Genomic DNA, 27,372 nt, shown 5'->3' on the forward strand with positions numbered 1-27,372 from the left:
TGTGTGTGTGGTGTGTGTGTGTGTGTGTGTGTGTGTGTAAGTAAGGGAAGGAGATAAAAATAGACAGGGAGGGAAAGAGAAAGGGGGAAATATGATTCCAGTTTACAGCCATAGAGGTGTAAGGGGAGGAGGCTTTGCCCCAAGAAAGTCATGTCACATACATAGTGTCAGACACATATAAATGCATAAATATACTCACACACACACACCTACACAGGAAAATACACACGTGTGCACAAAAACACTTATATTCCACGAACGCTGCTGCACAGGTTTATGCCAAGTATAATCAGGTCCAGTGATTTTTTTTTTTTTTCTGAGGCCAGACTACAGCCAGCCGACACTGTACACAGATAAAACTGAGAGGATGTTTTTAAAAAGTTTGAATGTAGATTACTAATATGTCTCACAGCCTAATTTTTTCCTGTTATTATTTCACAGGGACAACACACACAACACAGTCATTTTCTGTTAAGGGAGTCCAGATTCTGTGGTTTAACACAAATCCACCACATGCTGGTAGTTTTAAGCTGTTTCAGTTTTATTAGTCCTGCAAAGTTGAGCCTGAGACTTTCACAACATTCTGCACACAGCACAGTGTGGATATGGCATGTTGGCTCAAATTTTGACACACATCATGATGTGTTGTCCTTGTTACACAGACGAAGAGTGAGGTATGGTCATACTAAGTTGTGGATTAGCACCAATTTTTGATTCACTTAATATATTTGGGTCAGATTACATTTTCACCCAAAGTGAACTAAACTCTAGCGCACTTGGAAGCGGACCAGACTGCCATTTTCAGGAGGACCAGAATTCGGTAGTTTGATCTGTGCCAGAGTTCAAATCTTTCAAAGCTTTCAGACCAACCGAAATGAACTGGAGTATCTGAGGAAATGCTCCAGAGTTTGGTTAAAATGGGCCAAATTGCTAAATTGTGAGTAGGGCTGGGCGATATGGCAGAAATGTCATCGCTAAAAAAAAATTAATTTCAGCCCGTTTCGATAATTATTACGTTAAATGTAAAATCATTATTTTTCAATTTTAAAGGCAGTTTTTGCTCCTGAGTGAAAGTTGAAGGAACCATGTGGTTGACTGTGGTTTAAACTATTATTTCTTATCAAACATGACAAACACCTGCCTGCCTGTCTGCTATCCGAAAATGTCCACAATGAGGTCATAAATACCGCAACAGGGGGGCCTCCATATGGACTCTTCTTGTGAACACAGTAAACATGACCCCATTTAAGCGCAGTTCTGTGGCATTCACAGAACTTGTGTACCATGTTTTGTGGCCTTCAAAATATTTAGAATGAATATCTGCTGATAAAGAATTGGTGTCTTAAACTCAGGTTGCTTAAAGTAGAGATAGCATTTTTATCATGTATGGGAGATTTTAAAATGCATATCAGGGAATTAATAATTACGCGATTCAGGCAAAAATCATGTTAATGGAGAAGTTAATTAAAGTTTTAACTGTGTTAACATTATTCACATTATTTCATTTCATTCTAATGAAATAGCTGCGGCTAACCTAATGTTGACTTGCTAACATACCATTAGCATTAGATAAGTCGACTACCCATACAGCTACTGTAGCTAATGTTATGTGGAAAATTCAATCTTGGGGTAGCCCAGCGCTGTTATCCACGATCAAAACAATCATACTGATAATAACTTAATGAATGTGTTGAACGTTGTTGTAATGTTATAACTTTACCATACCCATTAGCTTGAGGACGGTGGCTGATCTTGTCTTTTTCTGTTAAATGGCGAGTAGCAAATAATGTTTAAGGTGCAGTAGTGTCCTCCTCTTCCATTGTTTGCGTGGTTTAAGTATAATGGATATTTATTGAACATTTGTTATGTTTCTATCAAGGAGAATTATATCATGATAATTATCATTATCTTTAATCACCCAGCCCTAGGTGTAGGAGCACTTTAAAATTTGACTCTCTCTATCTAGGTTAGCCCACAAAGCCTAAAAACTTGCAGCATCTGACATTTTTATAATCTTCAATCTCCAAAAAGTTATGACAGCATATTTAAACCATTACATTAAAACTTTGATGGCACAGAATTGTGATCCCCGAAACCATGCAAGTCTGACACACAAAAGAAGGGGATGACAAACAGGATGAAATCCATGAATCATTTAGAGAGATGGTTCATGCTAAATTATGTGGGCATCCAGGCTGTGGTATATAATAAAAACATACATTATCTTAGTGCCTTGCTTTTGTGTGTTTGTTGTTCCCAGGCCCATGTTGGTACATTGTGAAACTTGCAGGAAATCTGGCTTAGCAGACCCAGATCAAGATCCTACTTGTTGGTCTTTTTCCTCACCTCTGAGGTGGACTGGATACATACAGATACAGTACACTGATATCCCCTCATAGTTCATCCAAAAAAGTATACACATGAGAAATAAAAGCTCAGAAGAACCGTATAACTAAGCAAGCCAAAGCTGGTGCCCGATCCAGTTGTTCGCTGCAGATGTTCCCCTGAGCCATGGACCTGTACCAGGCTTCTGAACAATTTATATTTATATACTATATATTTCCACAAAGGTCCATGAGAAAAACCAACAATTATTTTTTTAACATATGAAAAAAGATCAAACTAAGCAAGCCGAAGCTGGCAACATAACAAATTACTTTTAGTTTGCTGATCATACTAAAATATACTGCTAAGAAAAATTAAGGGAACATTCAACCATCACAGGGATATCAATCTGTGAATCAGTTTCACAAGCTATGGTGCAAATGAAAGTGACAGCAGGTGCAATGGAGAGGCAAAAGCAAAACAACCCTCAAAAACGAAAATGTTTTAGCATGTAATGGCCACAGACAATTGCTCTCTCCCTATCCTTCCTGACTGATTCGGCTCTAGTTTTTTTGTTCTGCTAGTGTCCTTATCACAACTGGTAGCATGAGGCGGTACCTGCAGCCCGCAGCATCCCCAGGATGGCACGTCCATACATGCGGTCGCAAGACGGTTCCCTGTGTCCCCTAACACAGTCTCAAGAGCATAGAAGAGATATCAGGGGACTGGCCATTACACGAGAAGAGCTGGACAGAGTCATAGAAGGACATCAACCCAGCAGCAGGTCTGGAATCTGCTCCTTTGTGTGAGGAGGAACAGGACTGCCAGAACCCTACAAAATGACCTCCAGCAGGCAACTGGTGTGCATGTTTCTGACCAAAATGTCAGAAACAGACTCCACGAGGGTGGGGGCCTGATGTCCTCTTGTGGGACCTGTACTCACAGCCCAGCACCGCAGAACACCAGAATTGGCAGGTCCGCCTTTGGCACCCCGTTCTCTTCACAGATGAGAGCAAGTTCACACTGAGCACATGTGACAGGCGTGAAAGAGTCTGGAGATGCTGTGGTGAATTATGCTGCCCGTTGCTTCGTCCAGCACGACTGTTTTGGTGGGTCAGTGATGGTCTGGGGAGGCCTATCCTTGGAGGGTCACATGGACCTCCATGTCATAGCCAACAGTACCCTGACTGCTATTAGATACTGGGATGAAATCTTCAGAGCGACTGTCAGACCTTACGTTGGTGCAGGGAAACCTGGGTTCCTCCTGGTGCAGGACAATCCCCGGCCTCATGTGGCGGAGTGTGTAAGCAGTTCCTGGATAACGAAGGCATCAAGGCCACTGACTGGCCCTTTCTTTCCCCTGACCTAAATCCAATTGAGTACCTATGGGACGTTATTTATCAGTGTATCCAACGCCGCCAAGTACTGCCACAAACTGTCCAGGAGCTCACTGATGCCTTGATCCAGGTCTGGGAGGAGATCCCCCAGGACACCATCTGCCAACTCATCAGGAGCATGCACAGATCGGGAGTGCATAGATGCACACAGGGGCCATACGCACTACTGAGTCACATTATGTTTTGCCATGATAAAATTCTAACAAAATTTCCAACAAAACCCTTTTGGCATTTTTACCTTTATTTGATATATGACAGTAGAGATGAACAGGCCTACCCTGGCAGTAACTAATGGAGATCCAAGTTAATAAATAAACATGCAATATAGGTACCCGATCAAACTTGGTATGTTTGAATCATGTGGAAAGCCCAGAAAATTCACCAATTCAAACGGATGCCAACAAAATCCTTTCTTTTAATATTCGACATGAGAAGCCAAACTTCCCAAAGGCCTCAGGATTTCAGGCTGTACAAGCTGCTTTGTATATAGAGAAAAAATTATTTCAATACAGGGAAGACACTATGAAAGAATAAGCGAACGATTACAAAATGTAAGCATATTCATATCCTGGCAAGAGCAGATATAGATGTGACACCATTTGTTCCTAGACCTTTCAACCGCCTTTAATTTGAACCCATACTGTATTCATTTACTATGCTATCATTTGTATATACAGTAATACCTTGAACAGTGGTAACAAGATGAGATGGCTTTCTGATTGTGCTCAGGCACTCTTTTAAACAGAGTAGACCTTTATGCCAGTATCTTCCATGAATATACAGGTAGTTAACTGAGCTGCCTTCATTATTAACGTAAAGGCCATGGTCCCTACTATGCTTCAGCTTTACAGTATATTTAAAATAGGAAATATAGTAGAGGTATAAAGAAGTTTGCCAGCTGCCTACTCGGGGTCAAATATTCACTCAGTGGAAATGATCAATTATAGTGATAGAAACGCTTCACAATAAAAATTGTTAAGAACCAGGCCAATATCAATATATAATTGATATTTATATTTAAGTCTTTCAGCATGGTTCTGTATGAGGCATAACCCACTGATAACCTGTGCAGTAAAGGCTGCATCATATTTCTTTGCATTTAAACCCTGACTCTAGCTGTACTTCCCTGTCAGCACAAACTACTAAGTCTGCATATGCAATTCACTCTGCTCCTTCTTTCATGTAGACCAGGCTTTTAATTATGGACACTAATTGGACACTAGTGATACTGACTTTCAGTCAAGGTTTGGCCATTTCAGCAGCTAGATGTATTCAAGCCAAATCTCCCACCTGGACACCTTTACTACAATGAAAAAAGCAATTTGCTCATACTCCAAAATGAGAGTAGCCTGGATGGTTTGCTCCCAATTTCTCATTATCCAAATCTAAATAGGCCATTGTATGGTGCGTGGCTGGGGCTGATAGGGGTTGCATTGTAGAATGGGCGAACAAGAGATCATGATAAATAAAAAAAATGAAAAAACAAACAAACAAATAATAAATCAGAGGTACAATGAGACTAAAAATAGAACAATTGTCTGCTACAGAAAGAGCAACCGACTTGGGTCAACAAAAATTTGCCACAAAGATAAATATATAAATAAATTACCCATCCGTTTAAATGCAGATTATTCCAATACTGCAATTAATGTTGACATCAAATTTATCTTTATAAGCCATTATTATGAATAGTAGGTGGTACAATAGGTGCTAAATATACAGTAAATGTTATTTTTGTGCATTTATGGTATGTGTTAAGGATGCTGGAACACTGCTTGATAGGTGCTCTGTAAATAAAAGGGTTGATCCATGTAAATAACAAGACTAAGACAGCCATGCTAATAATAAAAATAATAAGAACTTGATATGTATAGCATGTTTCAAAACAAAGTTAGAAAGTGATTTACAATAAAAACAATAATAAATCTATTAAATATGTACAAGATAAAAAAAACAGGATAAAAGAGTATAAAAACTAACAAAAAATACCATCAAAAAAAGCCAAACAATTAAAGTGAGTTTTCAGGAGAGATTTAAAATAGGTCAGTGAGACTGCCTGCCTGAAATCCCCAGACAGAGAGTTGAGGGGCCCAAATAGCAAAAGCTTGGTCACCTTTAGAGACAAGTTGCGATTTTGGAGCCATTAGAAGAGCCTTGTTGGAGGATCTCAGGCAGCGATCAGGCTCACAGGAATTAGCAGATCACTGATACAGACAGGAGCCTGACCATTCAAAGCTTTGAAAACAAGTAATAAAGTCCAAAAATCAATTCTAAAACTCACAGGTAACCAGCGAAGGGCAGCATGGATCTATGTGATGTGGTCGCTTCTCTTAGTATAATTTAAAAGCCTGGCAGCAGTGTTTTGTGTGAGATGCAGTCTTTGGATGTTTCACTTGCTGATGCCAGTATAAGGAGTATTGCAGTAACCAAGTCTGGATGACACAAATGCTTTGATCACCTTTTCTAAATCAGTAGAGGAAAGAAATGACCTGATCTCTGTTAAGTGTCTCAGTTGAACAAAGCAAGACTGCACCACTTTAGTGACCCGGGCATCCAAAGACAGCACTGTGTAAAAAATAACACCTAGATTATGAGTCTCATTTTTTTTAATTTTCATGGCAGTAGGGCTGGGACAATTATAACTATTCTTGATTTAGGGTCATTCCGCTGCAGGCAGTTTTTGAACATCCGATTCTGTACTTCAATTAAGCAAGACATAAGACAAGAAACATCGGTGGTGCCAGGCTTTAATGAGACATTTAATTTTGTATCATCTGCACAGCAATGAAAATCTGTACTGTGTTTATGTATGATTTGCCAAAGGAGTAGTATATGGTAAAGTATAGTATATGGTAAATAGGAGGGGACACAGGATAGACCCATGGTGGACCCCACAAAAAGAGGGGCCTGAGAGGAGGAGGCAGTTCCAAGCAAAAAAGAGAAGGACTCCATTCACTAGTTATAAAATAAATAATATATAAAACATAAAATATATCAGTCTGAGCCGAAGTGGTGAACAGACCAACTAACATTAACCATCCCTAAAGCCTTGCCCCTAACATGGTAAAAAAAATAAAAAATAGATTGGGTTTGATTTGCCTTCAACCCAACAAAGTGAAGGTGAATGGAACGCTAGATTATCTCTAGACCTCAGTGAACACTTAGAAAACTTCTAAACCACTTAGTTATGAAGAAACAGTTGCTATACTGTTGACAATCTGCTCTGGGAATTGTTGAGAGTAACAGGGGCACTGTTTCTGGAAAGACATGCTGGTAAATTTTTATATAATTTTGAATGCTTTGAGCATCACAAATTAAATGCCATTTACCTCAACTCTGTTGGTGTGCAATGTAAATCGTTGGTTTAAATGCCCAGGTTTTGACGAACATTAGGTAAATCAGTAGTGGTGGACAGAAATAGTAGTAGTGGTTGGGGTTTTTTTGATTTCCAGTAACAGAAATTGGACTCGTGGTCCACAGAATCATGAATTAGAATGAAAAAACATGCATATCCATACCAAAGATGCATTAAGAGTGTAAGCACTCTTCCACACATCCCTCTTTCCACCCACGCTGCTCCAACAGTGCCGCAGAGTGCACTCATGCTTAATGAATTGAGACAGAAGGCCAGATAAATGTGACCAGTTCAGTAAAGGCAGCAGGCAGACACAAGAGAGAGGCTACTGCCTGCTTGCTATGGCACATACAGTATACAGGGAGCACCGGAGGCGCCCTGTAGTCCGATCCCTGCTTTACTCTGCCTCTGGTTGGCATAAACATCTAATAGGGCCTAAAAGCCTTAGATGAGAGCAACACATGCTGGGTAAGTGGTTGAAAATGGGACATGAAAAAGGTTTTAGGACATTTCAAGAACAAAGCATACAGTAAGTGTCTGTTCTAATCTATGAGATATGTGTCCCTGTAGTATGGGTTATGGCCCTATGCATCTCTGTCTTTGGGTGTATGTGGTGGTCTGTATTTGAGTAGAAGCAAAGATGCCATCTGTACATACACATTTTGTGTGTAATTCTGTAGATACAGTAAATGCATGTGTTTCTTCCTGTTTATGCTTTCAGGGCTTGACGCTAACTTTTTTCCCAAGGAGCACATGTGCTCCTAAGTTGAAAAAGTAAGGAGTGCACAAAGAACTTTAGGGACACAATGTAAATTGATCAAATAATGTGTTTTCCATAATAAACGTGATGCAAATAGACATTTACAAGCAAAATTATTTAATGAATTTGTATACAAAATGTACAGAAGGGTAAAATCATCAAGTTTTGAAAAAGTTTTGCAAATTAATTTTGTCTTTAATGTTATTATCTTATATATACAGGGGTTAAAGCAAGAAAAAATTTTGTGCATGAAATGTGGAGCACAGAAGATTTGCGTGCCTGAAATGTGAAATCTTTTCCGGAGCGGGGGGCTTGGTGTTGTGGTCACAAAATGAAGAAATAGAAATGTAGTTGTTGCAAAGGAACGTGTTTATTATCAAAACGAACAAAAAGATTATAGCTTTAGTTGTTACTTTCCAGATTAAACTTTTATAGCATAATGAGTTTATAAATAAAGATTAAACTTTCAGTGGTTACCAGACTTTTTGACTTATAGCTCCTACATCTCTTTTTTGCCTTGGTGCTATTTATATTTAGAAGCTAAATCATTTAGGCTGTTTGCAAAATTGTATCACGCTTGATGTGAATTAAACAGGCAGTTACGTCGAAATTTCGCCTCTGGGCAAGCATGTCATCATTGAAATGGATCATATAATGTTGTGGTGGTGACTTTAAAACTTCAGCATAGAGGATTTTTATTGCAACTTTCATTTCCGTCTGGTTTACCTTACCTTCAAAATTACCGCTGGCTTACCGGAGCCTCTCCTGCTCTGTCTGTGCTCTGTGTCTCAATGTGACATGATGTGAAAGCATGCACAGGTGTCAGTGTTTATTGGCTATCAATTGTGCCGTGTAACCAATCAGAGGGGGCTGTAGGCGGGACATTTGTTACAAAGCCCAGTGCAGTGGGGACTGCAGGCAGGGAGGGAGACGGCTGTATCAGAGCCAAAGTTTTAAAAATACATTTAGTTGATCGGTTATCGATGAAAACACGTCCAGTGGCGATTATGTAGGTTGTGTTTACTCGCACACTGTGCGCCTAAATCATTTTCCCAGTTCGCACATATATATATTTTTAGGAGCAAATGTGAGTGAAATGCTCGCACTGTAGAGCACTTCTGCCCGTGCCGGACAGAAACTTCGCCACGCCGGAAATCTGGCGCTGTGCTGGAGAACTTTAACCCCTGTATATATTATCTTTGCATTATCATTATCTTATATAATATTATTACTATCCTAAAACATTCTCCAGGTCCTCTGAAACTCTGCAGGACTTATTTCCACCCTGCCCAGCAGCGGTACTGTGGCGAACGGTCCCTAACTGTGGGGAGAACGGAGCAGGCTTCCCCGGAGGTCCGCTGCTTTTCTCGGTCCCTCTCAGAGGCGGTCCTGGCTAGTTTTACGCCCTGGGCAAACCATCCCTCCGCTCCCCACCCCCCACGGTACGATACCAGTGAAAGTATCACGGCTCTGAGTAGTATCACGATACCACGGCAAAAATGAGGCAGATGTAGCCTGAGTGTCAGACTGAAGCTCCCAGAACCTTAAGTCTGACATCGCCTCCATTGAAGGCGATTTACAAGGGGGAGGGAATTTGATTTTTCCCTAACCAATCAGTAGAGATCAACGACTCACCCAGAATCTGACGTCATTAGTATCCATGCCTCGGGGGTGCCGAAAACAAGCGAGCATTGCCCGTTTAAAATGTCTCCGTCGTCGTGCACGCCCAGCTGCATCGCCGTTAAATCCAGTTTAGCAGCTTCCTTAATTTGGTCCTCCATTAACGCGAGTAGTGGCGAAATACCTCAGTAGCATCATTAATGTGGTCTGTAGGATCTGTAGCAGTCGCCATTGTTGCTATCCCCACCAGTTACCCACCGGCGCACAGCTTGACATCAGCGTGGCACTGATTGGCTAATCGCTAGACCCGCCCCCACCCCCGGTGTTAATTGGTCCTTCCATCTTTTGGACGAGATAAATTCATTGCAGTATGCCAGACCAGAGATGCAAGCCTACTCAGTTGAGTGGGCGGGGTCTATGGTCTGGAACCAGGCTAAGACAGATGTGCCTTTTGTTATTTATAAAAAGATAAATCACTTTTCTATAATACATCACTGACAAGTTTTGTTTGTTTTTTGGTTGGTTTTTTTTTGGAGGGCGCTCGTGCACCCTCACACAGATTGCGCCCTGGGCGGTTGCCCACATTGCCCATAGCAAAAACCATCCCTGGTCCCTCTTCTCCGCCACACTTTGACTTATTCCCACCCAGCCGACAGTGGGACTTATATTCATTGTGCAGACAGTGGCTTGGAAAACCGCCCATAACCGTGTCACACGGGTAAGAGGGAAGAGGGAAGGCGGCTGGAGTTCCTCCAACATTTACGGTTAGATTATCATATTTTTTTATTGACAAAAATATAGGCTGCTTTGGCTGATTTTTTTATGCGCACATGTGCCCCTAAATATTTTTTACAGTTCGCACACACCTATTTTTAGTCGCAAATGCGAGTGAAACGCTTGCACTGTCGAGCGCTGGCTTTTGTCTGTACATACCCGTGTGTGCACTTACATGTATGCCTATATACAGTGTAAGAGAGATTTTTCCATGTCTACAAATGTTTCTGTATGTGTGGGTGTTGCTGCTAACAGGGCCAGCTCATATCATCGCTCATCAGAGATGGAGAAGATGTTTCCTCGGGGGTCAGCGAGCAGCCGTCACTTCACATGAAAGCAGCCAGGAGGGAGGAAGTAGAAGGATGAAGCATGGGATGGGTGAGAGACAACACAGAGGACTGGGGAGAAAGTAGGGTGGGGGAGCTGGGGTGTGGGAGGAGAGGGTCGGAGGGAGTGCTTCCTCCAGTCAACATCATGCCAACTGGAGACTGGAGCTGGGAGAGGAACGGGGAAAGTGAAGAGGAGGGATGAGAGAAAGAGTGACAAAAAAGGAGCTTTAAATGAAGAAAGGGAATAGTGAAAGAGAGAAAAAGAGAATAACAATATATTTGCCAGAGGGAAGCAGGGAGAAGAATGAGGGCAAAATAATGTGGGTTTGTTACATAAAGCAGGATCAGACATAGGTCAACACATCAGACCAAACACAATAGATGGAGGCGAGCAGTTCAGGAGGAAAGCCTACATAATAGAAATAAAGCCAGACAACAGGAGGACTTATGCTGCCCCATCACAGGTTATCTCGGAGTCTTCACTGAAAACAAACTCACCCACTGCCTCCCTCTCAAGGAAGTAGTCTTTTCCGAAATGCCATAAAACTTAGCTAAGAAAAAAAGGAAATGATCGAAGCCCGTTTATTAGTGCCAACATTTCCCCTTAGCTGTCAGTAAATACTTCCTCCCCTTGGAGGAGGGAGAGTGGGTGTTTCTGTATTTATGGGTTTTAATAGGAAGAGCGTGATCATCCTATTGACCGGCCTGCTCAGATCCTAATGGGCACCTTAAATCTCAGGGAAACACACTGTATTCTGGGGTGAGTTACAGGCAAATTAACATGGAGAGGGAGGCCAGCAGGGCTGCTTCTGCTGGAAGGGAGGAAAACAATCGGTTGAATGATTGTCGGACATTTAGGATGAGTTAGGGAGGGGGCAACGAGAGGGGAGAAGAGGCAATAAACGATTTTCATCAGTAGCAGAGAGAGAATGAGGTGGGATGGAGAGGGTGGGTGGAATCCAACGTGCTCGCCTTCCATTATGAGAATCATAAAATAGTTTTAATGACCAAATATTGGGCTCTTTGAAACAAGATACTGGATCATATTACAGGCATTATGGTGTCACACTTTGGCTCACACACTTTGAGGCGGACAAATTGTGTAGTGCCTTTTTGCGCATCTGTATTAGGCTCACTGCCCTCTGTGTGCCTGCATGTGTGATTATGACTGGTTGTCTGTTGTTGTACTGTAGATCCATCATTACTTAGGTGTACTTAATAAATACATGTACTGTCGTAGATTTGATAGATAGATTTGTGTTGTCTTCCTCTTTCTCATCTCTTCTTTGTTGCATGTATAATAACTGTTGTAATTCATACATGGGCTTTACTAAAGCGTATGAAAAAGTTAATAGTTCTCTCACATTGATAATGTCACCTCACCAGTAAATGAATAAAGCAGAGTTAGTAAAATAGACAAATGCGAGTATATGTAACTGAACAATACTGCTAGTGCAAAGTGAAGTATTACCAAAGTAAGCACGACAAATATAATGACCCTTCACATACAGAATATCATATGTAACCTGAACTAATTTCTTTCTGAATAACTGCTGTTCTTAATTTATTTTAGAAACTGATTCTACTGGTAATCTGGGTTAAATGTAGTGGACATTTAAGCCTGTATAAGCCTATACATTACATTTTTCTTTAAAGCAGTGGTTTTAGGTAAAGGGAACATGAAGCATCCAAAAAAAGCATGTCTGGTGTAATAATAATGTCTGTTATTGGTTCATATTTAAAACGCCATTTACAAAAAAAGCCTTTCATTTCTATGGAGTCCTGTTTAGACTGACCCCGACTATGACCTAATGAAATTTTATGTGATTTTGCAGTGCAGTTTTTGAGAAAATGAAGGGGGAAGTCAACTCACAATATTAGGACAAACACTATCCACAAATTCCAACTATCAGCACACACACAAAAAAATAAAAATAATGAGATAAATAATGGATGTATGCATTCATTTTGAGGTGACTCTTCCTGTACAGTTATGTACAGTAGTGTAATGTACAGTAAAATTTCTCATGGTCATGGACATTTTAAGCAGCAATCCACTTAAGACTTTTTGGAGACACCATGAACTCTGGGAAATTGTATCAATTATCTTATAATTATGTTTAGACAAAGAAAAAAGGCTAAAATGTAAATGCATAAATCTACAGCCTATCTCTGCTGCATCTTTCTTTATCAATCCCCATTACAGCCACAACAACATTATATTGATTTTGGACTGAACTAGGTCATCAGTACAGTAGTCAATTATTGGTTTAGTTAATAAACCATTAATCAGTTACTTAAAAAGAAAAAAAAGTCAATGGATTAATCCGAATGCCAATAATGTGAATAAATAACACTGGTATCCAAATAGCAGCTAGACAGTATGCACATGGAGTAATCAATGCAAGTTTAGCAGGCAAATCAGAAAATGTCCAAAATCCAGACATACACTGAACTTCAATACAAAGCTCGTCAGTCTGAGAAAGCAAACTTGAAATAAATAGTTCACCTTTAATGAGCGATGACGGGCAGAAATTGGTCAATGCGAGTAAATGCATATGAGAGCCAAAAGATATAAATGGCAAAGCAAGTCTGCGCTCATCATCTGATAGCTGATGGAATCCAGTTTTAAGCTACAAGTCTTCTCCCTGCTCGATAAAATGACCGCCACTATCAGCTGACAGTGAATGTCATTGCTGGTGAACAGAGGAAATTGTGCCTTGAAGTTCTGAGTAATTGAATTTGTAAAAGTCATCGTATTACCCTATAATACGATATGCAGATTCAGAGGGGGTTGCAATTTACAAAGGGGTCAAACCACTATGAAATTGCCCCCCCATTTATCTCTCTCTCTCTTGCTAACACACACTCGCACACAGACACAACATCATTTACACAGTTTCCTATTTCACATTGCTTCTGGCATTGCTGCGCCTGCCTCAGAGGAAGTTGAGATGTGTGACTATAAACCTCAGATGGTATTCTGTTACAAAGACACCGTGGAAACGCTCCTCACACTTTGGCTGATTATTCTAATGTCTCCATGACATGACCTGTCAGAATTTAAATATCCTTGACAAAGCCTCTTGCAGTAAGAGGCAGACTGGTGAGGCATTGTCGCCCACAGAATAGGGGATATGGCAAAGGACATAAAACTATACTATACACACTATATGAAGCATATTTTCAAGATGCTCTGAGGCACACTTGGCAAACTGCAGAGCTTTTACATTTATATGGTGTACGTAAATATAGCAAGAAGGGCAGAGAGTAAAGCAGGGCGAAAATAACTATGGGAAAAAAAAAGAGAAAAGTGCATCAGGGTTGAACCTGTACAGGTCAGGACAGATAAGTCAGGCAAGAGTTTTATTAGTTTTTTTAATTTATCCAATCCTAATTATTTTTTTCCTTTCTTTTATCTATTTTTCTTTTGTTTTTGTTTGTTTTTGTTTTCATGTGTCCTTATTTGATAGGGACACTCTCTCACCATGCTGTCCCTCATTAGTCTAATCCCAGAAAACCCTCCTCAGCCATTTGTACATGGCATGCACATGAGGATGTGTATTGCTGTGCTTGTAATGTGGTGGAAAGGGGAGTACATTTATAACTAACTAGTAATAATAACAACTGAAATCCATCAATACTTAACTGAGTGAGAACCAATATGCAGATACAAACAAAAACAACAAAATAAACAAAGAACAGTTGTTAAAAAAATCCAAAATGTCTAACCTTTTTGGCTGTCAATGATAAAGTTGCCCTCCTCATTTCCTGTAGTGATTTTGTACGTGATCCCATCCCCATCTGGGTCCTTCGCCAGCACCGTGGCAACCAGCGTGTTGGGGCCTGCGTCCTCTGAGACGAATGTCCGATATCTGAGAAAACACAAACAAATACACAATCAACATATTCCCTACACTTCTCTGTGGGAGGATATGTGTCCTGACACTTGGCTATAAAGGTGAAAATGAGATACATTTGACAATGTTTTGTCAATGTTTCAAATCAATTCCATTTACTTTACTTGCAAACAGTAACTCAGTGCATCATCGGGTAAAACCAAGATGCTCCTATGGGAACACACTGCAATACCCACATCAAAATATTGATTGGGCGGCAGTAGCTCAGTCCATAGGGACTTGGGTTGGGAACCGGAGGGTCGCATGTTCGAGTCCCCGTCCGGACCAAAATATGGAGCGCGGACTGGTGGCTGGAGAGGTGCCAGTTCACCTCCTGGGCACTGCCGAGGTACCCTTGAGCAAGGCACCGAACCCCCCAACCGCTCACCAAGGGCAGCCCCCTCACTCTGACATCTCTCCACTTTGTGCATGTATAGGTCCTGTTTGTGCATGTGTGTGTCTTTCGGACCTGTGTGTAATTGACAAGCAAGAGTGAAAACACTGAATTTCCCCTCAGGGGGATTAATAAAGTAAATAAACTTAAACTTAAAACTTAAAACTAAAATATGAATCCTAAGTGTGTCACAAGCAATTGCATTTAGAAACCAAACAAATAAATCTCATCAGTGTCATTTCTAATTTAGTTTTTTTTTTTTTTTTTTTTTCCCAGTGGAATTAAAAACAAGGGGGAAAATGGTTAAGAAACAAAGTTATAAGCAACAACTCCAGAGTGGAAGCACTGAAGACCTTCTGGATAAATCCTACTGCATGAACCATAATCAGCAGCCTCAAAAGCCACACTTCTGGCCATGTTAGCCAGGGATTTTGTGCCATTTCTTCAGTCTGATGTGGTCAATATAGCATGCCATGGCTTTTTTCAATCTGCTGAGCGATGGCTGGACCAGTGGTTGTGTTGCACACTGTGAGCAAAAAGACTTTCATCAAATGTTTACAACTGCAGCCGCAAGAGTCCTAACTGTGACTTTTTCATAAGGTAAGTGGTTCTCAGCTGTGATCCCAGGCGCACAATACTGACAGCTTGAAGTGGTTTCCAACATAGTGAACAGACTCCATGTACCAGAAAAATACTCATACGTTAAATGCCATGTGTTTGATGTTCGAGGTATCTTTACTAAACATAGCATTGCCAGTTTCTCATCACACCAGCGAGTTAATTGCTTTCACTGTGAGCCCCAGGTGTTAATCAATCCCTGACCAGCTGCAAAAATGCAAACCAGCAGAGTTCTGAGGAGCAGCATACAGAACTACTGCAGGGTAAAATTCAAAATAACATTAAAAATGCACTTTAAGATACCATCCTGGTAACCACCATACCTCACATGAACACACAGTTAAGACATAAAGTTTCCCACCAACATCACAGACTTCTGACCACCCACATCACTCATCCTCCATCACACCCTCCATCATAGAGTACCTGCAATTTAAAAACTTTCAAAGTGACAGTGTGAGAATGTGAAGTACGGTGGAGGTTGTGAAAACTATCTCCCTTTTCCAGTGATATCCTCAGGAAAATAAGACACAGTTGACAGGAGAAGTTCGTCACACTGCACTCATGTTCTTGGTTGTGTTGATGACTTGTGTCCATAACCATCATGGAGGACATTCAGTATGACTTAACACTTATCAAATGTGAAGGCTGTGTATGTTTGTTGCTTGCTTCTAAATCAATGGATAAGGGACAAGGGAAAAGGCTGCATCCTTGAGAGCAGCCTAAAGGAGGCCTCTTTTTTCAAGTTATTGCTGTATTTAAGATTCCTCATAGAACACGTTTACATGCTTTAATGGTCTAAAAAACACTAGTTCCCTCATCCTGTCTGTACTGGAACATCTATATTCACCCTCTGTCTGAGATGATCCATTGTAGTGCCTGTCTCTTTATGCCCCCTCCCAAAAAAGCCCAGTATGCCCTGATTGGTCAGTTTCTTGGGACTTCTGCATCTCGCTCTCTCCGGGGAAGTGCAACCAGGGTATGACTGTAATGGTGAATATTGGCACTTTCTACCTTGCAAAATCACCAATAGAAGCTTCTAAACACAACCAGATATGTCCCGGCAAAATTGGGAAAAAATTAACAACATCAGCCACCAAGATGTCATGTTTCCCTGGCATTCGCATGTAGCTTTATGTAGCAGTGTAGGCTACGTAATGTAAACACTTGCAATGGCACACCTGGAGGAGCTGATTATATAAAGAAATCCGCAACGGGCTGACGTCAGCTTGTTTTATAAGTCGGTAAAAAATATTGGAGACAGAGTATTCAGAATGGTCTGAATGTTTTTGCTCTCAGGGCATACTTTTACATATGTTCACCTCATTATTTGAAAACCTTGTTATACCCGCAAACGTAATAACAGCCCACAAACGTAATAAACCACAAATGTAATACAAATCTGCAGCTTTGAATGTAATAATCCCGCAAATGTAATAAATTTCCCACAAACGTAATAGCAGCTGCCTACCACAAACGTAACACACAATTTTCCGCAAATGTAGTAACTATTACATTTGCAGGAAATTATTACATATGTGGGAAGGTGAAAATCTAAACTGTAATAACTTCCCACAAATGTAATATGAGACTGAATAATGATCTTTGGGATGGGTTGGCTCTCATAGGGGGTCAGGTGCCGGTTGTAAGGTTTTAAAAACCACGGTTTACAATAACTTAATCCTCCTCCACTCAAAAATGTTTTCTTCTTGTTCCTACAGATGAATGTTTTGTTCCTACAGATGAATGTTTGAGCCTCACTGTGCAGAATGATGTATGTGCAGAACTTGACACTCAAAGGCTGTTTTCACATTTATCTGCTGAAAATGCTCATATGATTTTAAGGGCTAGGGCTACGAGCCTATGTTGGTGGCTTATGTAGCCTATGTTTGAACCATTTAATTAAAATATGTCTGCATATCAAAAGCCAAAAACTTGCGGGTTGCTTGTCAACACACGCATCACTATTGGCAGGTGTATAAGTAAACAGAGAAATCCGTATTAACAAGAGGCAGAAGAAAATAAAATAAATCCAATTAAACGACATATTTGCTGCCACAGAGTAATTCTGTGAACTGACAAGGAATGACCAGTGCGTGTGTGTGTGTGTATGTGTGTTTCTGTAAGTTATTTCTAACTTACTCAGAACGCTGCTCTATCACTTTCTGACCCGCCCCACCCGACCTGCGAGTTGCTTGTCAACACACGCATCACTATTGGCAGGTGTATAAGTCAACAAACAAACAACAACAACCACAAAGATCATTATTCAGTCTCATATTACATTTGTGGGAAGTTATTACAGTTTAGATTTTCACCTTCCCACATATGTAATAATTTCCTGCAAATGTAATAGTTATTACATTTGCGGAAAATTGTGTGTTACGTTTGTAGTAGGCAGCTGCTATTACGTTTGTGGGAAATTTATTACATTTGCGGGATTATTACATTCAAAGCTGCAGATTTGTATTACGTTTGTGGGCTGTTATTACATTTGCGGGTGTAACAAACCTGCAAATGTTTTATGAACATCTGACATTGTAACATGACATATATGTCAAAAATGAGGAAAAGCATACTTTTTAACCCCTATACCCATGGGACTAGTACTGCCTGGGGACCTCATGTGATCATGTTAGTGTTTTGTGTGGTACATTTGTGGGGAATAAGCAAAGTCTGTATTTTACTTGAATTTACTGACATTAACCCGCGGATATGATGCTCTCAGTCATTTTCAACTCCACTCTTTACAATACAGAAACACTACACAGCACCACTAGCAGAGATGTACCTTGTTAACTTCCTTTTCGTTCTCTTTAATGTGGGTTAAACAAACAAAAGATTCTGTTACTTATTTTCATGCCATCTATCTTATCATCTTTCAAGATTTTGTTCTTCTGATTGTTTTAAGTGTGATCTTTATGCAAACGGGTGTCCATGCATTTCATCTACAATAGCCAGCACAGCCTCCATAATTCTCAACCAGTAAAGAGGCAGAGAAGAGGCACAGAGAAAACAAAAAAAACTTTAAACAACCCCAAATCACCAAGCTGCCAATTCATACGGGGCTAATATTATCACAATATCTTTCATGTTTAGTGAAATATGGTAGGTAATTTGTGGTGGAATTTTTACTTGACAAATTATGTACATGGCAGATTCACAAGGGATTGAGATCACAGATGACCACCCCAATTATTACAGATTACTAGAGGTCTCCGAGTATTATTTATTCATTCATTATCCATAACCACTTTTGCTGTTAAGGGTTAAATAATGTCTCATAAAATACAATAAACTATCAATTTGGCACTCAGATTTCTTGACAAAGGAAAGGATGACTATTCATTCATTCTTGTGCAATATTTAACAGAAAGCAGGTACGATTCCAAAAGTATTTATTCACAAGAAAGCAAAGCAAAACAAAACACACAAATTCTAACTTGTCACTATATACAAGCACAGGTTTGTATGAGTGTGTGTGTGTGTGTGTGTGTGTGTGTGTGTGTGTGTGTGTGTGCCTGCCTGCCTGCCTGCGTGCGTGCGTGCGTGCGTGCGTGCGTGAGTGCGAGCGTGCGTGCGTGAGTGAGTGAGTGAGAGAGACAGACAGACAGACAGAGACAAAGAGACAGAGACAGAGAGACAGAGAGAGAGACAATAGGTGTGTGTGGTTGAAACAAAGGCTGTTTGGCCTAGAAAACAAAATGGCTGATAACAGAAAATTATCAGATGGCTGAATCAAAGATGGCTTCAGGCTGGGGGAGGTTAAACAAAGTTAAACAGTCTTACTTGGCCGAAACAACTGTAATAATGCTACAGTATGCCCTGTTGATCCATGACCAATCCTTGAATAAAGGAAAAACTTGCTTTGTGCAGCTTTTGTTAGCCGGCAGTTGACGACTGGAGATCCGAGGAGTATTCGAGGGGATCCGATATCCTTGCAGAGTTAGAAGTCTGGTGCTGACTCAACTTGGTTCTACTTGTTGCTGGAAAGTTAGTTGCAAACCTTGTGTTTGGCACACTGACTTGTCTGGTCTTCGGGTTCTGTGTCTGCTGGAAGCAGGCCACATTGAGAGCGAAGCTGCAGCTCCTGCTGTGAGCATGCAGAGGTAAGAGAACAGGTGAAGGGCGTAGCAGGTCCTACCTCTATGGACGTTAAGGAGCAGAGAGGCAGAGTCCCCTTCAGAGCTTCAGTAAAGGAGAGCATGTCAGAGGCTCAGGAGAAAGAGAGCAATGGAAAGTAGGGGCATCTCCCTGAGTTGGCTTGGTGACATCACAGAGTCAAGTCACTGCGACAGTAGTGCCCAAGCAAGTTTAAAGACTGGTCTCTTACTTGGGTTTGACTGTGAGGCATCCTGTGAAGAAGGGTGCCAAATGGCTGTCCTTTATTTGACGAACAAAGAACATGCAGTCTCAGGCCCCATTTCAGATGGCAAGAACCAGAGGAAAAGCCTTCGCATATCCAGATTAGACCTTAACAAATGACAAATCATCTGTGGTCCTGTGAATCCCAACACAGGGTACACCCTGGACAGATTGCCAGACTATCACAGGGCTGACACATAAAGACAGACAGCTATTCATGTTCACATTCACACCTACGGCCATTTTAGAGTCATCAATTAACCTAGCCAGCATGCCTTAGGACTGTGGGACGAAGCCTGAGAACCCAGAAAAAACCCACACTGATACTGGGAGAACATGCACAGGGTTCAAACATAACCCATGGCCCGATGGCCCGGGGCTAATCAAAAAGTATGTCGGGCAAGTTGACTGACAGGTCACAGGCCCGCTCGGGCCAGTGACGCTGTAAGGCTTTTTTTGTCAGGGGAACAACTCCAGCGGATTTTTATCCCACTTTTCTCGAGTCTTCAGTGGATTTATTGGGCTTTTTGGCCAAAGGTGCCCTCACCTTTGCTCGTGCAGTGAAACACCGGAGGAGGGGGAAACGTGCCGGTGCGCTTGTGCGTCTCCGCCAACGCGGACACCGCACACCGCTGCCATGCAGGTATATTTCTCTCCAACGTGCGTTCGCTGGCCAGTAAACTGGATGAACTTCAGCTACTGATGGTGAAAAACGGAGACTTTCTACACCTGCAGTTTTGTGCTTCACGGAGACGTGGCTGTGTGGATCGATACCGGACTCTGCGCTGCAGCTGGCAGGCTTCCAACTCTTGAGCGGATCGTAACACGGAACTCTCCGGCAAAACTAAAGGTGGAGGTATCTGTTTTTACACTAACAGTGGCTGGTGTAATGACGTGACAGTGATCCAGCAGCACTGCTCTCCTGATCTGGAATCTTTTTTTCATCAACTGCAAACCTTTTTACTCCCCCCGTGAGTTTGCTTCATTCATTCTGGTCGGTGTTTACATCCCACCGCAGGCCAACGTGCAGGAGGTAGGCTACAGCGCACGCTCGCCGACCAGATAGGCTACTGTGTGTGGAGCGGACTCCTTAGTTATTGTCCTTGGCGACTTTAACAAAGGTAACTTCACCCATGAACTCCCCAAATACAAACAGTTTATAAAATGTGAGAGAAGAATATCCTGGATCACTGTTACACAACTGTTAACAACGCCTAGCACGCCATCCCCCGCGCTGCACTGGGCCACTCTGACCACAACACCGTCCACCTGATTCCTTCATACAGGCAGAAGTTAAAGCTCTGTAAACCTGTTGTGAGGTCATCTAAGAAGTGGATGAGTACACAGAGGCTGTGACATCATACATCAGCTTCTGTGAGGACTGCTGTATATACCATCATGCACTACGATGAGGTATAATGGAGTTTAATGAAATGAAGTTAAATTAAATTAAAAAGTTTTATAGACATTTTTTCTCTCTCTCTAGGGCATTGGACAACAATACTTACTTTCATTTCAGTTTAAAGCTTTCAAGTATCAAGTGATGCGTTCCTGAGCAATGTACAACAGTATTATAAGCTCATCTTTACACCACAAACGGAAGCATCTAACCAGAAGGTCAAAGACACAGTGCTCATGCAATCTATCATTTACTATGATACAGTGAACTGCTTAAATGCAGAGACAGATACAAAACAGATCAAATGCTTTCTCATTAGAATAGTACACATATGCAAGATATGGACTTGCAAACAAGATGCTTTCTGGTATGGTGTATTCACAAATGTGTGCATTTGATTATCTATACAAGCTAACTTGCCTTGACATGCATTTCTTATCAGCCCACGCATACCAAACCGAGCTCAGCTTCTTGCTCTGAAATTCCCCTTCAGTTTTGTCTTTGTATCTTAGAGTAGCACTTTGAACTTCAGCTTTGAACTCTCTTTTGGCCTTACACATACATCTCTGAACCACTGGTGTGCTTGAAAGCAAAACTTCTCTTGAAAGGCTGGCCTTTCTACCTTGTTGACATGAGGTTCACACTCTGTATTCTTTGGGCACGTTTTAGCTGTCCTTGTGGGAATAGCAGATATAAACGCATAATACAACATGCTAGCCCCTCTTGGTCAATAGTTAAACAACAAGAAGTACCTTGGCATTAGGATAAAGACAAAAAATAAGAATAAGATATTACTCCAATTTTTCTGAACAATAACAACATTCAGCATTCACAGATGAGTCACAGAGAGAAGGTTGTGCTTCACAAGGGTTTAAACAGTACAATACCATATATAGTATATACACCTGTATATGGCATACTCCATTTTAGGCTGGTCTGCAAATGAGCAAGTATAAAGCTGTTATGACCTGTTCCCAGTGCAGTTTCCATGGTTTAAAAAACATTTCTAGAAAGTGTCACCATCTTAACAGGAGGCAATAAGGCAAATCAAAGCAAGAGAGATCAAGAAAAATCTGTGTATTTTTGCATACCGAGAGTAAAAGATGGACTCTTTTTGCTGCCATTTATCAATCAATACCTGCCCACATGTTCGTGCACATTCAAAATGCAGGGCTAGTAACTCTGACAGCCTGACATAAATGTATATATGTCTATCACTCCACTCTGTTGACGAAGCCTATTAATTTTTCATGAAAATGAGGCACTCTCATTAGGAGTTGAACACTGTGATCATGTTCTGTCACTGCCATCTTTCTGCCTCAACAACTGTTGGACTAGTTCTGCCTCGGAAGATCAGCAATGCTCTGTTTGTAGAGTGTTGTTGCAGCATTTGAGTAATTTCAGCTCACACTCTGCAAGCCGCGCACTTCCCTGCAGATCAATACACAAGTCAGGCAAGGGGAGAAGCTGTGCTGTGTTTCTGTATTATGTAGTTTCTCTAAGGGTACATAGGTCGCATTGATCAAACAGCTAAAACTTGTGGTCTAAGGAAGCTATTTGAAAGATCATTAGATAATTGCTTGTATTTATCTCACCTAAAAGCCAGAAAGAACTAAGGTCTCCTTGTGCTTTTCTGCCTGCAATTTGATGGCCAAATTACAGATGCTGTCTGTGCAGCTGAATTTATGCATGACTCTTTCACTTGGGCTACTCAGCCTCTTTTGTCCTGACTCCCCAAATTAACTCTACTTCTTCATTACAGATGCAGACAGAGTAATCATCATAGATTCAAACAGAGTTGGCTAACAATTAGGCTTATGACTTAACCTGGGAACCACACCAATCGGCACGCTCATGTTTTATTTGGTCTGACAGATACATCTGGTCCCACTCCCGCTCAGACAGACTTCCAGCAAAACTGGCTCAGTTTGGGCCAATCGAAACCAATGGGGTGGGTTTGATACGATGACTGATAACTTGCAGAGCCTTGGCGCTTTACACATAATATGTGATGATGTCATTTGTGGCTCACGCATCCTCGCGCCGGGGACACTTTGTGAGCATAAACCTACCTTAGTGAAGAGGAGGGCTGTTGAGGCATTTTCCAAAACAACCACGATGGCTGTAGCTGATATGAAACTTTCTGTTGAAACCGTATTTTCAAATTCTGGTGTCAAAAACACCAACGCTTGTTCAGAGACATTTTGAGGCTACAGCATCACAGCTCATCTCTGCATACTGCAGTCTGTCTACATTTGTCTGAGCTCAAAACTATGTCACATTTTATTGCTCTGATTGATTGTAGGTCTATCCAATTACATTCAGAGGTATTTTGGTCTAAAGCCATCAATAACACCCCTTGGAAATCAAAAATGAACTGAGATGTTTTAGACTTATTTGGTTTTGTGAACTGGTATGGCGATGTCAGGCTATTTATGACTATGAGCATCCTGAAATGGTAACAATAGCTGATGTTGGCCTGTGTTGGTCTGTAACATGATGAACTTTGTGATAATACTGAAAAGTGAAAACCATCTATGGCAGTAATGAAGCAATTATTTGATTAATCAGCTAATTGTATTGTGTCAAGTATTCAAATAACAAAAAATTAAACAAATTTTAATCTGCTCATTTGAGTTATATATAGAGAAAAAATGTTAAATATTTATTGATTCCAGTTTATCAAATGCGAGGATTTGAGTATAGATCCCCAGCTGTGATCAGCACTTTAAAAAAAAAAATTATGATATTTTCAGGACCAGTCAAAAGGAAAAAGCAATCAATCATAAATAGAGAAGTTAACTGATCATTGAAATTAATGAGTTTGAGACTGGAATTTAATTCTTGATGTTGAAGCTGTATCTTCCCAACAAAATAGCGAGAGGGCAAACTATCTGCTGTGAGAGATTGTGTGCTATGATCAAAAGCTCAGAACGGATGCTAAATGGACTTTGTGGTGAAAATGTTTTGCCAGAAGCAATTGTTGGTTACTACGAGAAAGTGAGACTGTTAGAACCAAAATTATTCTCCACAACAGTCTACATGCCACCCAGGATGTGTGACTGTATAGACTGTGCAAGCCTACAAAAAATAGATGTAAGAACACGGAAAAGATAAGATAGTGTTGAATATTATTTCCATTCCATTATTTCCATTTCCACAAAGAAAATGGGGAACTCATCACAACAGTGATGTGGTAAACCAGATAAAGCCACTATGTCCTGAACAGCATAAAAACAGACCTACACACATATTGCTTGCCATTTAATTTAAAATATTAAGCCAAGCATGATGTAAATTTCATAAGTACACACCAAGTAGATAACGATCCACTGCTATGGCACATTTTTCAAAAGACATTTTAAGGTTAATCCTACTTGACACTAACATCAACCTTACTTCAACAAATGGCTCTCTCTAATGCTTTTAAGCAGATGCTTGTAGGCTTCTACTGCATGAGAACTGCCGTTGTGAGTGTTTGAGAGAGAGAGTGGAAAGAGATCAGGACAGATCACTGAGAGGAAGCAAAAAGCCCAGCAGTCAAGGAGCAGTGAGATGCCTTTTGCAATTTGGGCTCTACCACAACTCTAATTTGTCCAGATCAATGCTGCAATCAATTGAAAACTGCCTCAAACATACACCACCACACACTAATTACTTTTTAACCTTTTTGTTTTACTTTTTGTTTTAGTTTGTTTTCATTCTGTTGATCTGGGGAGAAAAATAGATGCGTCCCTTAGGCTGGTGCCTGATGTCAGTTGTGAAAATTAATTACTGAATTTAATTATTGAGTTCATTTAGTTTATCCAGATAAGGTAGAAATGGAGAATGGAGGAAAGAGAGTGGGTAATTGAGTGTGTCTGTGTGTGTTGAATAGTTGGGGTTCAGGACAGTCAGCTGATCCATCCAACTGCTGCTCACTGATTGTTTTATTTATTTGCTGGAATGCAGCCTGATTCCCTATTAATCAGTACTTACAATGGTATGTTTCCATTTGCTTGTTGAATTAGGTGGATGCAGGGATGGATGTGGGGCCGATGGCGAGCAGCAGTAATAACTGTATCAGACTTGGCTGCAATATGGGCACTGAAGCAGCAGCGTTTGCTATGGCAAGATAATAAGTGAGGGCTCTGACATTTTAAATATGGCATCTTATTAAAGTGGTGGGTGAGATATGTGTATATGTGAGCAGAGTGTTTTATGTGAACCAATTTATGAGAGTTACTTCTGTGAATATTCCTATGTCTACTGGGTTCTGGTCTGCTCACCCTTATGTAGTTTGGAGGCCAGATGTGTTAAATCTTTAGTATGTGTTTACAGGGTGAGAACCAAACAGATTGAGGGGAAAGACAATAATCACTTACTAGAGGGGCGGCCCCCAGAATAGTCAACTATTTGACGATTCGATCAAAGGAATCTGATTTGACTGCCTATCTCCCAGTCAAATCTTCGCAGTTGTGGGAAAATAGGGTTATGAAACAAAGGATCAGTCCATTCTGACTATATGGGGGTGCTGAATGTCTAATTTAACATAGAGGTTTCTTCCGATATGTCACAGCCTATTTTGATATAAAGTTAGGTCAGAGCACTAACATTAGAAGGCAGCGTTCACGGAGCGCTAAGCATTTTCTGAACTTATAAATGGCTATCTGTCAACATCACGTATGCTCTGTCCTATTATGAAATAAATCCTGATGCATGGAACATAGAGAAACCTGGCTATTCACATGTGTGAATACATTTCTTCTGGTGAAGCTGTGTGTTTCACGCTTCGTCATCTAGCCACTTCCTGTTATTTCTGTAAAGAAAGAGTTGCCTCTGCAGGTGAGGAAGGACTCACTTTGGCTTCTGGCTGCCTAGATTCTGTTGGATTTCATAGGCCCCATTCAGATGTAGCGTCTAAAAGCGCGTGGAAAACGCCAGCTGTGCCGTTTCCATCCTTTTATCCAAGGCGCTTCGGAGGTTGCACTACTGTCGCGCCTGCCGTTACTAAGCAACCAAAACTGCCTGTCACTCACAGGGGGAGTAAAAAGTGACACAGAAATAGCGTATCATCATGCTCACCAGTTATCCCAAGCTCCGAGCTGATAATTCTCCAGACATTGTTCCTTCTGTTGGAGTCAAAGTAGTACGACGAAGACAGGTCATGTAACTCTGGGTATCCCTGGACAAGAATGATCAGTCGCTCTTCCATTGCTTGCTGCCTTTCACACCACCAGATGTTGTGAAGTCCGTTGGACGGAAAGGAAGAAGCAGGTCCGTGGAGCTGATTGGTTAATTCTTATCACATGACATGCAGTGCGCTTGCTGCATTCGAAAAAGTTGAGATTTTTCCATCTCTCTGCGCGCCACGGACGCGCACGAAAAAACAGGCGCGTCACACCGAATGCGCGCCGCTACGGCGTCGCTTTGGATTGTGACCGCGCTTGACACGCATCTGCATTGCAACTAATGGATTTGTGCGTGCAAAAGACGCTACATCTGAACGGCCCCTTACTCTGCTAACTTTGGCTTCTACCTCTGATCACCAGTGATGGAAGACGACATAGGTATAAATTATCTGCATTAGAGGTGCCAGCCTTTTGTTTAAACTTGAGCACATAGATTATCATTAAATAGTTTATCATCATGGCTTTTTTGTTTGTTTTTTAACTGACTAACTACGAAGTAACTTGAGTTGCAAATCAATTTGCAAAAGTGGAAGTTGTTTAAGGTGTTTATATGCCCAAGTATTCCAGTTGCTACAGGAGTACTGTAGATAACATATTCAGGCTTCTCAAAACCAAAGTAAAGCCTTATCCAGGTTTCTGAAAGTAGGAAATAATAGCAACATATGCAATGAAATAATCCAAATATTGCAAAAAGATGATCAAAACTATGATACTAATGCTGGTGTAAACAGCATGATGAATGAAATGTTATAAAACTTACCTGCCTTTAATATCAACTGGCTGTTTTCTTTTTCTCGCTCAATGCAGGAAAACAAAACACAGGGAATAAGAAATACAGGTCTCTATAAGAGAAATATGGTTTGGAGGAAAACCTCTCCCAGCACAATAACAGGTGATGCCCATGCATCACTTTTCCTCACCTCCCTCAACAATTCCCTTGACCTTCCCACAGACATTCATATTGTC

The 27,372-nt window shown here is 41.0% G+C and overlaps 1 protein-coding gene across 1 annotated transcript in view; it reads right to left on the reverse strand.

Moving 5' to 3' along the window:
- Positions 1-27,372, reverse strand: part of si:ch211-186j3.6 (neural-cadherin) — a 446,142-nt gene that overhangs the window by 258,307 nt on the left and 160,463 nt on the right. The window contains 1 exon segment of the mRNA XM_050049923.1: positions 14,293-14,435. Coding sequence (XP_049905880.1) covers positions 14,293-14,435 — 143 coding nt within the window.

The sequence above is a fragment of the Epinephelus moara genome, chromosome 1 (genome assembly GCF_006386435.1).
Source record: "Epinephelus moara isolate mb chromosome 1, YSFRI_EMoa_1.0, whole genome shotgun sequence".
Taxonomy (NCBI): Eukaryota; Metazoa; Chordata; class Actinopteri; order Perciformes; family Serranidae; genus Epinephelus; species Epinephelus moara.